This window comes from Lytechinus variegatus, chromosome 1 (assembly GCF_018143015.1).
Source record: "Lytechinus variegatus isolate NC3 chromosome 1, Lvar_3.0, whole genome shotgun sequence".
NCBI classification, from domain to species: Eukaryota; Metazoa; Echinodermata; class Echinoidea; order Temnopleuroida; family Toxopneustidae; genus Lytechinus; species Lytechinus variegatus.
Window position 1 is genome coordinate 89,965,617 of NC_054740.1, and position 15,315 is coordinate 89,980,931.

Genomic DNA, 15,315 nt, shown 5'->3' on the forward strand with positions numbered 1-15,315 from the left:
TGAAATCACTCGGTGTTGATCGTCAGAACTAAGACGGAACTGATAATTTATCATTTCATTTTCAGTAATTGGCCAGATTAAACCACTTTTAAGAAAATACTGACAATGAAAAAATGTTTCAAGTTTGGAATACGAATTTTACCTGTATAATAGCAACCGAGAGCAGGTTGTTTGGACTTCCTGTTTCAACTTTCCTTACCAACCATTTCCGGAACATCGATCAGGGAACATGCGTTGATTTTGTTTAAATTTTTATCTTTTTTGTTTTTTTCACCCTCATTCCTTCATCTCTTATTTATCTTTTATATTAATATGGAAATTTCAGAAGGTGGAATATATATACTTTACCATTACTTTGTCAGTCACAAGGAATTAATTTATGTCTTTTCAATTAAATGTACATCCGATTACAGCAATACGTAATTCAACTACACTTTTTAACTGAGTTAAGCTTAAAATGTCCCCCACATTTTATAAGGAAAAAATACATTCATGTTTAGGCCTGGGACGATTGTTATTATTACCATTCGATTATTTCCTGGACAAATAATTGAATGATTCGATTGTTCGTGTCGGGAATCACGTCTTTTAAGTCACAATAGTTGACCTACTTTATGGTGACCCCCCCCCCCCCCCATGAAGAAATCTCCATCAAAGTCACATGTTTAGCATAAATGAGGCCCTTTTCCCCCTTCTCCATGATTTTTTATATCAAAAGAAACTTCATGAAATGAGATTAAATCTTTCAGTTTATTGTTCCAATGAAAATCTTTCCTAAATCAATACTGGTAACCTGGTATTATGCATGCATCCCTCCAAGTGCCACACCCCTGCATATAAATGAATCAGCCCCGCCGAGTCCAAAGACGTAAACAACTCATTCATGAAGTATATTCTTTGAGACTGAGCCCAGGTGGAGCATTTCACTTGAAAAATTTCATCCCTTGCCCACACCATGTCCCCGCCTCCACTTGTGGCACTGCCCACGATGCTACACATTATGTATTTAAAAAAAATATTTCATTTGAAATACCTTTCAAAATTACGATTTTTTATCATTTGAACCCACATGTGTAACTGGGTCTATTTTTGGAGACTAGTCGAGAAAGTACTGGTGAAGGCGGGCGCGTGTTGGAATGTAGTTTTCATTGTGTGAGGGGGATATAAAAAAGGTTGCATTGTTCTGAAACATGAAAGAAATTCTCCGGCTCCCACCCCCTATCCTTCCCTCTCTCTTTCCCTCACACGCACACACACACACACAGATGGGGGAGGGGTCAATTTATTTCTGAAGTCATGACCTTTCCTGATAATAAAGGGAACCACATGCCTTCCCCTTCTTTGTTTCCCAAAGTTTCATTGGCTATCCGAAGGTCCAATCAGCTCAAGTGAGCTGGTTATGTGTCTACTTATTATTGTGCACGCACACAATGACTTATTTTGTGTATGAGGGCAAGGTCGGTGGGATTAACATTTTCGGAGCGCTATCATGTTGGTATGTAACTGTGAATGTGATACAATCATTGATAATTTTTGAAACATTACCTCGGTAACATAATTTTTAAACCTGTAAAAAACAGCTGTCATCTTTGTTTTCTTGTCATTTTATTATTATTATTTGGGTATTAGAGTTATGCCAACGTCATAATCGGGATCTGCCGAACATTCGATTAGTGTATATTTTGCTAATAGATTGGTGATTGGCGGCATGCCAATCGAACCATTCGATCAATCGATGTTTACTCCCAGGCCTATTCATGTTTATAAAAAAAAATGAAAATGATAAAAATTTAATCAAACACGAGACCGAAACTGTCATACTTTGTCATTTACGAGGAATGAATTTATGTCTGGTTCTTTTTCTTTATTAAATACAAAATGATTAGGTCCGATTACGATCACGATCGATTACGGCAATACGTAAATACACCACACTTTTATACCGAGTTTAGCTTCAAAATGCCCCCTCATTTTATCAAGAAAAAATATATTTATGTTAATAAAATATTCTTAATTTGATAACAGTTCAATCAAAGACGAGATGGGAGCTATCAGTGGATTTTAAAAATATATTGAGTGGAATTCTCTTTGTGCACAATCACTAACCAATATATATTTTGTTTATTTTATACTTAAATCTATGTAGTCATCGCATTACGCATTGCATACAAACATACTTTTTTTTTACCGAACTTCCGAACCAGGCCTTTGAGTTCGGTTCGGTTCGGTCCGGTTCGGAAGTGCCAAGTTCGGCGAACTTCCGTTCGGTTCGGCGGTTCGGCTGCAGCACTAATTGAAAGACACTTCTTAATTTCAATTTCTTTTTGTCCAAACTTATCTTGATCTTTGTCAACAAACAATGTGTCTTTTTGCTGTAACAGATTTTGATGTGACCCTACAAACACTTGTTAGCAAAAAAACATATTTTAAGTGTGTAAAAGCATGAGGTGATTCAGTTATGTATCATTAATAAATTTTGATTTCCCCCCCCCAAAAAAAAAGGATAATAATGAATAAATAGATAAATAAATGAAATAAAGTGAATACCGTATAGGCCGCACTATTTTTTGATGAGAAAATGAAGCAAAGTCGGGGTGCGGCCTTTACGCCGGCAAATACGGTAATAAAACAAGAAAATAAATATTTTTTTTTTTAAATGAGTAAAGTTTTGACAGTAATGTGTTGTATTTTATTTTCTCAGGGAGCCATTGTAAGAGCAAGCCATGAGATTGTATACCTGCATGGTTTTACATCAGAGAATGAAGTTATGGGAATGAGTGTTAAACAGCTCATGCCTCATCTGAACCTACCATCTATCAATGGAAATATTGATACTGTAAGTATCATCTTTGCACATCAATGTGCGTTTTGAAAAGGATTTTATTTTGAAGAAAAAAATATGTGTGGATTTTAGATACAGGAGGAAAAAGAGGTTCAACAGTCATAAAGATGACATATTTAATATTTCCATGACAATATATTTTAGGAGTTCTATTTTCCAAAAATAATGTACAGTGATTTTCTTGATTATACTTATTTTGCTAATTTATTTATGAAATCATATTTTGCTCTCACTCACTAAGAACAGCTTCAAATTGGGCAAAATTTTATTTATTAGTCTTAATACTCTTAAAGTGATTGGTTAACATCGGTTTGACTTTTAAAAAAATATGAGCTAGAAGGTCACACTTGTCACCTGTGTCTGTGATATGTTACAAAAATGAAGCCCAGAAAAAATTGCGTTCGATAATAGTTATTTAGTGCTTCAAAAATTGAAATATAAAGTGACCGGAAACACCATCTTAATTTCATCCCATACACTTATGTGTACTATTTAGGTGTCTATAAGACGCCTATTTACAAAATCGGGGTTTGCCTTGTAGTTTTAACTTTTCATTCTCAATAATGGTTGTTTTCAGGGTTTATTAGTTCTAATACATGCACTTGTACACATGTTTCATCTTGGTTTGAGAATTTTTTAAATTGGCTGCTCACAAAGTTAAACAATACCTTTAATGTTTTCAGCAAGAATGATTTTAAAAGTCAATATCAACATATGTATTTTGTTATTTCCATTTTAATTGTGTTACAAATTAGTTATCAGTCATTCTTCTTAAATCATAAACATCATACAGATTAATTTCATTTCATAAGATACATCAGACATTGCAATCATGTTTCAGTATTTGTAATCTATGTTCGATATATTATTATCCTGTTTTTTCTTATTCAGTCTGTGAAGAAACAACAGGTGACAGGCAGAACTAAAGATGGTTCTTCATTTCCTGCGAGTGTTCACATCAGATCTGTTAAACCTCAAGAACTACTTTCATCACTCAACGATACAGGACAAGGTGAGAAGCTTGAGAACTAAAGTTGTTGTCAGTGTGTCATTCGTGGACCATTCCACGTTTACAGTAAATGTGTCTTAGCCAATCCAAAAAAAAAGGATTCGACTTAAAATGTCATTGAACTAAAATCATGAAGTATTGAAAGCCTCCATGAAACCTTGCCTTGATCATGGGATGTCACTGAAGATAGTCTTTATAGAAATATGCTGTAGAAGGAATGAAGATTTGTAAGTTTGCATGCTTGACAATTGCTATGGCACTGTTATACTTGTTGTTGGTTGGTTTACCTGACTTTTGAGACTGGTTTAAGTTAGATATCATAGTGTTAATAGCTTTAGGTACTTTCAAGGGACCTTGTAATAAGTACATGTTCCTCACAAAGAGACACTAGCTACATGAACTTGTTTTTGGAACCTGGTTCACTAGATCATTAGAACACTGCTCTTCCATTGGTTGTATTGTATTGTAACTCTCGCAAGCGCAGCCACATCACCCCTATATTGAAAACTCTTCACTGGTTGCCCCTGAAGGAACGCATAGTCTTTAAAATCCTTCTTTTGATTTTTCATATAGTCAATGGAACTTCCCCCAGTTACAATAGATCTTTGATGCATTATTACCAACTCTCAAGAAATTTACGATCCTCATCATCTAATCTCTTACAAATTCAAGTTGCTTAGAAATCATGTGGGGAATGGGCCTTTACTCATGCAGGACCTAGCCTGTGGAATTCTCTCCCACACAGTTTGAAAACCCAGACTTCATTGACCACCTTCAAGGGCAACCTGAAAACATACCTGTATAAGAGTGTTTTTTGATAGACATTGACTTATTGTTCAGACATGTATTATATGCAAATAGTTTTTGTTGTTCTGCTCTAAAGCGCCTTGAGCATCTTATCAAGATGGAAAGTTCGCTATACAAATTTATATTATTATTACTCATTAATAACTCCTGGTGTGGATGAAGTACAATAAATATATCACCCTTTTTTTTGTCCCAGTATACTCTATGAGAAGAGGCTATTTCATCCCTATAGGCATATCTAACATTTGAATCACAATATTTTTTCCAGCCTCGAATATATCTACATCTAATTTTTCTACTGCTAATAATGCTGACACTCTTGATATGTTATCGACGGCTGGCTCATCGGCGGATTATGAACTCTGTCCTCCAAATGAAAACCAAGATGGTATGTACTAGAAATGTGACTTGTGCCTTCCAATGTTTTGAATATTTTTAATACCCTCCCCGTTTTAGGTAGTTTCCATGGACATTAGTTTTGGGGATGTTCCTAACATTTGTATTACTGTCTAAGAATATAGTGAATCATTTTTCCCTTATACATTTCTGTGTGTTTTTTATGTGTATTTATGTTTTTGCAGATTTTTTTTCAAGTAAATATGAGTATTTAATGTATGGGACCAAGCTTAATATCACCATCCAAAATTGTGATCAAGGGCTCCCTCTATTTTACAGATGTCTGAATCAGTTTATCAATTTGATGTGCATCTGGCTCATGCAGGCTCATATCACAATGTCCAATTAAATAATCATTTGAATTATTCCCAAATAATCTCATTTATGTTTTATGTTGGTTCAATTCTTTCACTTTGTATTATCAGGTGCTGTTAGCCTTGGAGACCAGCTGTTTTGTGCAAGTGTTTGGGTGTTTGCTAATATCAGTGGCATGCTAAGCATTCTACCCGATGGTACCATCCATAGTATCAACTCAACATTCTCAATTATGCTCTTTGGTCATGTACATGATGATCTTATAGGCAAGGTCAGTAGATCACAAGTTTTCCATCCATCTTTCATCTCATGCTCTTTGGTCATGTACAGGATGATCTTATAGGCAAGGTCAAAAGATCACAAGTTACCATCCATCTTTTATGTCATGCTCTTTGGTCATGTACATCTTATAGGCAAGGTCGGTAGATCTCAAGTTTACCATCCATCTGTATGTAAACTGTATGTGTTGAAAGTTATTCATGTTTGAATATCCCTACATTCAGCACATCACCACCATCGTTCCTGACTTCTATGAGAATCTTGACATGCTTGATGATAGTTCCATGCCTCTCCCACCCCTTGATGATGATAGCATAGAGGAGGATTCTGAAGAGGAGTCTTTCAACCTTCCTACCAGCAGACCGGCTTCAAGGGCACCAGACCCTTCCTTAGCCACGCAGGGAATCCTCCATGATGGCATCAGTGATGTCGTTGTTCATGGTGCTGTAAGGTCTCTAGCAAGTAGAGCAGAGAGGTAGGTATGGAACTTATAGAGGAAGGGAAATTTACACACATACATTATTATGATCGCTCAATGTATATGTCGTATATGCTATCATGAAAGATTTTTTTCTATGAAGAAACAATAGGTGTAATATTTCTGTGTAAGCTATCAATAGTATAATAAGTATATTTGAATAAACCCTAATAGAAATGTTGGTGCTAGAATCAGCATCTCAAATCATGCTCTCAAAACCATGTATTTCAAACTACCTGTAACTCTAACTCCCAGTCCCTTCATTAAAACAAGCTTTATTTTAATGTCCAAAAGGCCTGATACTGCAGATCTGATTGAAGCAGCCAATGAGATCGCTTCAGGATTGGAAACTCCAGACTATCTACTTCGTCCAGAGAGTACCACCACCGATGAACTCTTGCAATCCTCAGCAGGAAGAACAGACATGCCATCTGATCTCCTTAATGTCCCATCAGCCATTGAACCTATCAGTCATGATGAGAGCAAAGAAGTCATGATTGGTAATTCCAACACTTTGGGAATGGAGGATTCTCTGATGTCCCAGAGGTCTTCAGTCATTGATGGTGGGAAGCTTCCAGATGAAGGGTCTTCCAACCTCCTTGGACTACCGCTCTCCAGTCGGCATGTGAGCACTGAAGTTCAAATTGGCAATGAGAGTGAACTAGGAAGGGTCAGTGAGTTGGGATTTGATTCCAACTCTTGCAGATCCAATACAGACTTTATCAAAAGTAGTAGTGCAGGAGGTATCCAGAAAGAAATTGTTGAGGTTGAACAGATTTCCAGGGATGCACACATGGATGAAGGAAAACTGAGTGAGAGCACAAGTAGCATCAGGAGTGTGAAGGAGGAAGTCGCCCGATTAGAAAGACTCTCTATAGGCGGTGGTGGAGACAGTTCTGCTAGATCCCCAAGGACTGAGATTAACTTGACAAAGAATGATTCTGGTAAAATTAGCAAAGTGGATAATGAGAAACAAGAAGAACTTGCTGGAGTGATGCTTGTAAATGAAGATGGAAATAAAGGAGAATCAATGAGAGATAGAATCCAGCTGGATCTGAATTCTGTTGATAGTGAAGAGAATGAAGTAGTAACTGCAAGAAAGGTCACTCAGAACACTGAGGTGGAGAGGTCTTGTAAGGATAAGAAAGGAGAAAGCAATGACAATGTTAGGCAGACTTGTTGGACAGAGGACATTCAAGCTTCTGAACAATCCAGGGTTTCTCCGGTGGCTCTAGAAGCCAATAACAATATCCCTGTTGATAAAGCAAGTGATATGGTTCTTCAAGGTAAGAGCGATGACTCAACAGTTAAGAGTTCTGACATTACACCTGAGATTGACGATGGAGTGCATCATGGTAAGGCTCTGTATACATCAACCCCAGCAGCCAATAGGAAGGTTGGTAAACAGTTCTCTTTGTTATCATCGGGACCTTTACCAGAAGGAGGATTTGTTGGATTGGCAAAGCATCGGGATGGCAACCTGCTTGGTGAGAATCAAAGTTTACTTAATTTTTTTTTTCACATATCCTGTCTTAATTTATGTGTAATTTCATCTTTACTCTTTATAAGCTTTTTTCAGTCACTGGAAGGATTTCAATTTTAATGTATTACATTCAGTCTTGTTTGTAAATGGACCTTTTTTTAGAGTGAGTTATAGGTCTTGGTAAGATTTCAAAATGAAGGGCTGGGTTATTTATTAACATTCAGACTTCTTGGTTTGAACATGTATTCAAAATCTATGGTTTTCAATATGTGTGTTGCCCTATGACATCAAGAAATCAATGCTGCAAAGAATAATGCTGTACATAGCACATGTCTTTCCCTTGGTCTCATGAATGATATATGTATCTACAGGTGTTTTAGTTACTTCTAGCAGGAATCTATTCAAAGCTGGAAAGACAAGCTGTAAATTCCATACTGCATGTACATGTGTGATTGTGTGATAATCTTATCTTGTATTTGCATTAAGAGCAAATATAAGTAGTTGTGATTCTAGCTTGATTTATTTTCAGCCTTTATGACCGGATCTTTTGATTTCTCTTCACACTCAAGGCATCTTGTTCCAAGTAAAGAGGGTAGACTTAGATGATGGAGAGACACTGTATTGTATATGGATGTCACGTGACCCAGCGGAACCTACAGACTTTGGTCACATGACTTCAAGTATGGCCAATCCATCAAGTATTGACAGTACCTTCAATCAATCAAACCACACACAGAGCATGGCAGAGGTGAAGATTTATTTTGAAGATTGTTACAAAATCTTGCTGGCACCTTCGGTGCTGTCAAAGGGATAGCCATATCCCTAAGATCTTGCTGGCACCTTCGGTGCTGTCAAAGGGATAGCCAAACCCTAAGATACCTGTAAGGTCCAACTTGAAAGAAATAAAACAATAACGGCAAGACTGCCAAATCTCCCTGATTGTCAGGGAGAACCCCACATACACAATTATTTTTGCTTATTTGGTTTCCTGTTTTCCGATTACATTCTTCAAATTGAGATTGGTCATACTGATTTTGCATTAAATATGATCTGTGAATAGTGAGTTTTTATCCTAAAAACAACACTTGATGATGGGATGTGTAATTGACTGCTACAGCCTTTTTGCCAATGATAACTTTTTGCTTCAATCGATGATGGGGGGGGGGGTGCTGCGGGTGTTTCATTTAATATCCTGATTATGCAGAAGAGAGATTAATGTTAGTTATGGCTAGCCTTCTTCATCGTATGGATATCCATGTCGAGATTGGTAAAAGGCTGTGCTACCATTCCAAATAATTCTTTGCTTATGTTCCTTTTCATGTCTTTAGATCGTAGCCAACAATGGTGCTCAGAACGTGAACCTTGACTCATCACTCTCTATGGAACAAGATGATCAGAGATTAGGATTAGGGGAGTACCAGAGACACTACAAGACCCTACAATCCATAGGCAAGGGGGCATTCGGTTTTGTTAAGATGGCTATGAGTATAACTGATAATAAAATGGTGAGTTCTCGGTAGAGAGGCAGTCATAAGGATTGAAATATGAATGATGGAAGGGATGTATAGAAGGCAGTGGGAGATGTTGGAAGTTGAATATTAGGCACCACAATTCCCGTTGGTCCCTATGCAATATCTTTTGATGAATGTGATTTTTATGAAGACTGTTCATTCAGACAATCAAAACTCTTGGTAGATGATTATAAGAACTGGTAGGAATTGTAGGCAAAGAACAAAGAAAATAGAAGTTAGAGATCATATGCTTTGTGGTGGTGGTGGTGGTAGTGATGATGATGATAATTGGCATTTATATAGCGCTTTACGACTGTTCAAAGCGCTTCACAATTATTATTAACCGGTCACTGGATTCATAGCATTCCAAGCAGCCTGTTAGGCGCAAACTTGCTACGCCAACCACAATGAAAGTTATTTCCTACCGGTACCCAATTAGCACCTGGGTGAGAGTGACAAGTGTGGATTGACACCTTGCCAAAGGATGCTACATGTAGGCAATGGTGGGATTCGAACACACGACCCTCTGATTACAAGGTGAGAGTCAGAACCGCTACACCACAGCGCTTCATGATGATTAGGAGGAGGAGGATGATGATGATGAAAATGATGATAATGATTGTGATGATGATAATGGTGATATTTATTGAAAAGGATGATGATGCCTCCATGATATTGAGGATATTGATGATGAGTTTAAAATCATGAAGTGATAAGATTTATGATTGTGATAATGATGATATATGTAAGTCCATTTATGTTTTTTTTTGTAGGTTGTTGTAAAGTTCATCCGCAGAGCGAAGGTATTAAAGGAGAACTGGGTTGATGATGCCAAGCTTGGCTGTATTCCTCTTGAAGTAGCATTTCTCACTAAATTGGAGCATCCAAATATTGTCAAGGTGAGGATATTGTCAGATCTATAATAATTTTCTTTTTTAAAATTTTCAGTCATAGGGAACACTGTGTAACTACTTGCTTCAACAAACTATATTAATGTATATACACATCTATTTGTGTATAAAAAAGAACCAGACATAAATTCATTCCTTGTAAATGACAAAGTATGACAGTTTCGGTCTCATGTTTGATTAAATTTTTATCATTTTCAATTTTTTTATATAAACATGAATATATTTTTTCCTTATAAAATGTGGGGACATTTTAAGCTTAACTAAGTTAAAAAGTGTAGTTGAATTACGTATTGCTGTAATCGGACGTACATTTAATTGTTTTGTATTTAAAAAAAGAAAAAGACAAGACATAAATTAATTCCTTGTAACTGACAAAGTAATGGTAAAGTATATATATTCCACCTTCTGAAATTTCCATATTAATATAAAAGATAAATAAATAAGAAATGAAGGAATGAGGGTGAAAAAACAGAAAATATAAAAAATCAAATCAACGCATGTTCCATGATCGATGTTCCGGAAATGGTTGGTAAGGAAAGTTGACACAGGAAGTCCAAACAACCTGCTCTTGGTTGCTATTATACAGGTAAAATTTGTATTCTGAACTTGAAACGTTTTTCCGTTGTCAATATTTTCTTAAAAGTTGTTTAATCTGGTCAATTACTGAAAATGAAATGATAAATTATCAGTTCCGTATTAGTTCTGACGATCAACGCCGAGTGATTTCACAACACTGAAATACACAGTACAGTCCCATGTACTCATTTTCGTGTTGGAAATATATTTGAAGTCACGTAGTGTCGATCTTTCTGGACCAAGAATGGACTGATATTTCATCTTTTTAAAGTAATTCATTGACCAGATTTTACCACTTTTCAGAAGATAGGGACTTTCTAAAACACTCATATTCTTTGGAATGTGAATTTTACCGGTATAATAACAGTTGAGTGGAGGTTGTTTGTCTACTGTTTCGACATTCACGATCAACACTTTCGAATTTGAGAAGCTGCGTTAGCAATGACATCGTAATCGATCATGATCATATCTACATGAAATAATCATGAAAAAATATTCTGATCTTTGTAATTCTGTTTCTGTCCTGATTCTCTCATCAATATTTTTTTCTTTTTTTTTTAATTTTCATTTTAAAAAAAGTAGAAATGACTGTTATTTTTTGTTTAAAGATTAAAACAAAAGAAAGTTCAACAATTTTCATAACTATTCTTTTTAGAAACAAAATTTATTATAAATATATGACAGATCATCCTGGAGCTCACTGATCACTTGTTTATGGGTCAGCAATTTGTACTTTTTGTATGTTAAATTTAATGTGGCATTTATTGCCGAACCCCGAACCGAACCAAAGTTCGGAAAAAAATTGCCGAACCGAACCCGAACATGCCGCCTGACTTGCAGCACTATTTTAAACCCATCCTTACACTGTGTACAAGACTATGAAAGAGCTTTTATTTCAATTACTTTTTAAAAATATTACAGGCTCTCTTTGTATTTTGGGAAGACAATTCAAATGAAGCCACATACTTTTCTTGCTAGAATATTTTGCTGTGTATTACACAAATATTTTGTTACATTGCATATGCAGTTCAAGAATTAAAAACAGTTTGTTACAGTTTCCCTTTTTACCTGTCACTAGACAAGCATTCAACTTGCAGACATAAATATATGTATCAAAGGTTGGAGGTTGTTTGAATTTTAATAGTCACTTTTTAGGTGAGATGAATTGATTTTTTTGTCTGTTTAAAATGTCCCTTGAATCCATATTTTATGGTTCAAAACAGAAATCCTCCGAAATTTGTTTGGCCCAGGTAATCATGGGCCCAGCAGACACTGCAGCACCAGATCAATGTATCCTTTGTATTGTTGAACACAAACAGGGTAGCCGGAACTTCCATCTTTTAATGTCCTTCGGTCTGACGCGGCTGGGGATTAAACTCGCGACCTTCCGGTTGTGAGACGGATGCTCTCCCAACTGAGCAAGCACACCAGTGTAAATACAAGTTGTATTATCAGAACTATCACCAATGTTGATATAGGTTACTCATAACCATTTCTTTCTTTTTTTGCAAATCCTTCAAATCTTGTGTTATCTGGGGCCCGTTGCAGAAAGAGTTGCAATCAATTGCAACTCTAAATATGATGCGCATCTTGATTTTCAACCAACCAACAGCGCGCATTGGGACTTGCGATTGATTTTTTGACTTGCTTTTAAACGCAACTCTTTCTGCAACGGACCCCAGATTGATTATATACCCATCTTCGGATTTTTTTATTATTTAATTTCCCTTTACCAGGCTTTGGACAGCTTTCAAAACGATGAATTCTTTCAGCTTGTAATGGAGAAACATGGGTCTGGAATCGATCTGTTTGAATTCATTGATCGTCAACCAAACTTTGATGAGGCTCTTGCTAGCTATATGTTTAGACAGGTAAGTACCTCTTGACCTTGCTTTTCTCTTTCAACAATCTCTGCATTTCATAGATTGGTCAACATCAACACCTTGTTTCTGCAAGTGATTACAAATGAACAGTTTTCCTAGGATCGTTCAGTTAGATGTTTCTGAAATTTTGTACTTTTGCTCTTGCTGCGTGTGCTATCTAGGATGAAAATATTGGAATACTTTTTTTTTCAATAAGATGCCATAGTTATATATGTATACGGAGAAGACAGGGAAGATGCAAGTGGGTGGAGGAGAGTGGGAATATACCACTTTCTGTAGGAGGGTTGAGTTGAGTGGGGGTAAGGGTGATTGCTGTGAGCGTGAATTCAACCATGCCACATTCAACAGGGATAAACATGGATTACAATCTTTTGACTACAGACTGAGGGACATTGTAATGCCTAACCAATCATGGCATTTAGTTGACTTTGTACCTTACTTCAAAACTAAGGCTTTCACGCTGTCCCATTGCTCCCAAGTTACATGAAATAATGACATAAAATGAAAAAGATATCTAGCTAAGCCATCAGAATTAAACCTCTATCGTATGCCTCATTGTCAGGTTGTAGCCGCAGTGAAGTACCTACATGAGAGGAATATTGTCCATCGGGATATCAAAGACGAAAATGTGATTCTGGACGAGAAGTTCCACGTTAAACTCATCGATTTTGGTTCAGCCGCGTACATGCAGAAAGGCAAGAAATTTTCCACGTTCTGTGGAACGCTGGAGTACTGCTCACCTGAAGTCCTTCTTGGTAATAGGTATGGATGCATTCAGAATATTAATGAATAATGCTTTAATTAGACTTATAATTGCAATTGCGGCCATTTTCTTTTATTATTGATTGTTGCAATCATTATTACCTTGGTAGTTTATGTTTCAACAGTGTATACATTAGAATTATATATGCAGCATTGAATGGATGTGGTATTATGCAAAGAAATCAGGTACCAAATGTATAGGAATGGAATCATGTAACTGTCAAGTTAGTTAGAAAAAATGATAAAAAAACAGATTGTATTTAATATAGCACTTTATGTATCTTTTGAGCAATCTGATTGACAAAAAAGGGTAATAGAAGGCAGTGTGTTGTCGTGGTTCTGATTCTAGGCTTTTAATCTTGCTTATTTTTTTTCTTGTATTGTATATCTATCTGTCTCTCTCTCTCTCTCACCCTTTTGATTTCACATTTGTCTGCTCTCCCCCCCCCCCCTTCTTTCTTCCTATCTCCATTTGTATATATTTCTGATAAAGGTATGAAGGTCCACAGCTGGAGCTTTGGTCTCTTGGTGTAATGTTGTATACATTAGTGTTTGGTGAGAATCCATTTTATGATGTAGAAGAAACCATCGAAGCCATCCTTAAGCCACCTTTTGCTGTCTCCACCGGTGAGTTGTCTCCTTTACAGGTCACCTAAAAATTACTATAAATGGAAGGCCAAACTCAGATCATGCTTGATTTACAAAGGAAGTCCCCCTTCATGTCAATTTGACTTTTATAAAAGCATAGAAAATACATGTAGGTTATAAATGAGTGAAGGCTTGGTACTAATCCACCAAAGAATAATAGACCAGTGAATTTTCAAGGTTTCGATTTTGGTACATCACTTGCAATCATGCTTTTTGTTTTGTTGCTATTATAATCATTACTGTAATAATCATTGTAATTATTATTATTATTATCATTATTATTTTTATCATTATTATCAGTAGTAGTAGTAGTAGTATGATTATTATTTCAATTATTATTGTTATTATGATCGGTTTAATTATGACCAAACTGAAATTAGGATGGTCTTCTTTATAACCTACAATGGCTCTTCAAGCAGAGTAGTGGAAGTAATCTGTCACAGCATGACCCACTCTGATTTTGATGTCAAATTCTACCCCTTTAACGGAATAGATAATTGCCAACATAACTCCTACATTGGATGGTGCAGTGTTTTTTTTTAAAGGGTTTTGAATTTCTGTCTTGTGGTCTAATAATTAAGTCTGGAAACTGGACATTCATAGTGGAAATTTATCTATTCATGGTACAAGCTTAATAAATGTGAATTTTTAAACAATGTCTGTTTTTTGTTCAGCCCTGATGCAGCTTATCTCTTGGCTTCTTCATCCTGAGCCAGAGTTTAGATGTAACCTTACACAGCTCCATTCCAGTGCATGGCTTCAACAACCTATTGATATTAACATCTATAAATGGAATGAAGTCATGCCACCTGAAGGTAAAGCATTGTTATAGAATGAGCATAGTGGTAGCTAGAACATACTAATTATTAAAGGACAAGTCCACCCCAACAAAAAGTTTGAATAAAAAGAGAAAAATCCATCAAGCATAAAAATTTCATCAAATTCGGATGTAAGATAAGAAAGTTATGACATTTTAAAGTATCGCTTAATTTCACAAATACAGTTATATGCACATCCTGGTCGGTATGCAGATGAGGAGACTGATGACATCATCCACTCACTATTTCTTTTGTATTTTATTATGTGAAATATGAAATATTCTAATTTTCTCATCATTGTCAAGTGAAACAACAATAATTCCTCCCTGGACATATGGAATCAAAATTGTTTAATATTATATGGTTCAGTCAAGTTGGTCCATATTGTCAAATTTGTAAAAAAATGAAATGTATAATTCAAACGATAAAAAACAAAAGAAATAATGAGTGAGGGGCATCATTACTGTCTCATTTGCATGTCACTGAGTTGTGCATATCACTGTTTTTTTTTAAATAACCGAAACTTTCTTATTTTAACATTCGATTTTGATGAAATTTTCAGCATTATGCTAGTTTGCTTTTTCTTTATTTATACAA

General features: G+C 35.9%; 1 protein-coding gene across 1 annotated transcript in view; it reads left to right on the top strand.

Annotated features, from left to right (window-relative positions):
• The window catches only part of LOC121427980 (PAS domain-containing serine/threonine-protein kinase-like), a 50,036-nt gene that overhangs the window by 21,234 nt on the left and 13,487 nt on the right, over positions 1-15,315 (top strand). Inside the window, exons 8-20 of the mRNA XM_041624562.1 lie at positions 2,702-2,836; positions 3,734-3,854; positions 4,927-5,046; positions 5,480-5,640; positions 5,873-6,123; positions 6,421-7,613; positions 8,179-8,357; positions 8,938-9,114; positions 9,894-10,019; positions 12,344-12,478; positions 13,053-13,252; positions 13,746-13,879; positions 14,575-14,715. Of these exons, the coding sequence (XP_041480496.1) occupies positions 2,702-2,836; positions 3,734-3,854; positions 4,927-5,046; positions 5,480-5,640; positions 5,873-6,123; positions 6,421-7,613; positions 8,179-8,357; positions 8,938-9,114; positions 9,894-10,019; positions 12,344-12,478; positions 13,053-13,252; positions 13,746-13,879; positions 14,575-14,715 (3,073 nt within the window). The remainder of the gene's footprint in view (positions 1-2,701; positions 2,837-3,733; positions 3,855-4,926; positions 5,047-5,479; positions 5,641-5,872; positions 6,124-6,420; positions 7,614-8,178; positions 8,358-8,937; positions 9,115-9,893; positions 10,020-12,343; positions 12,479-13,052; positions 13,253-13,745; positions 13,880-14,574; positions 14,716-15,315) is intronic.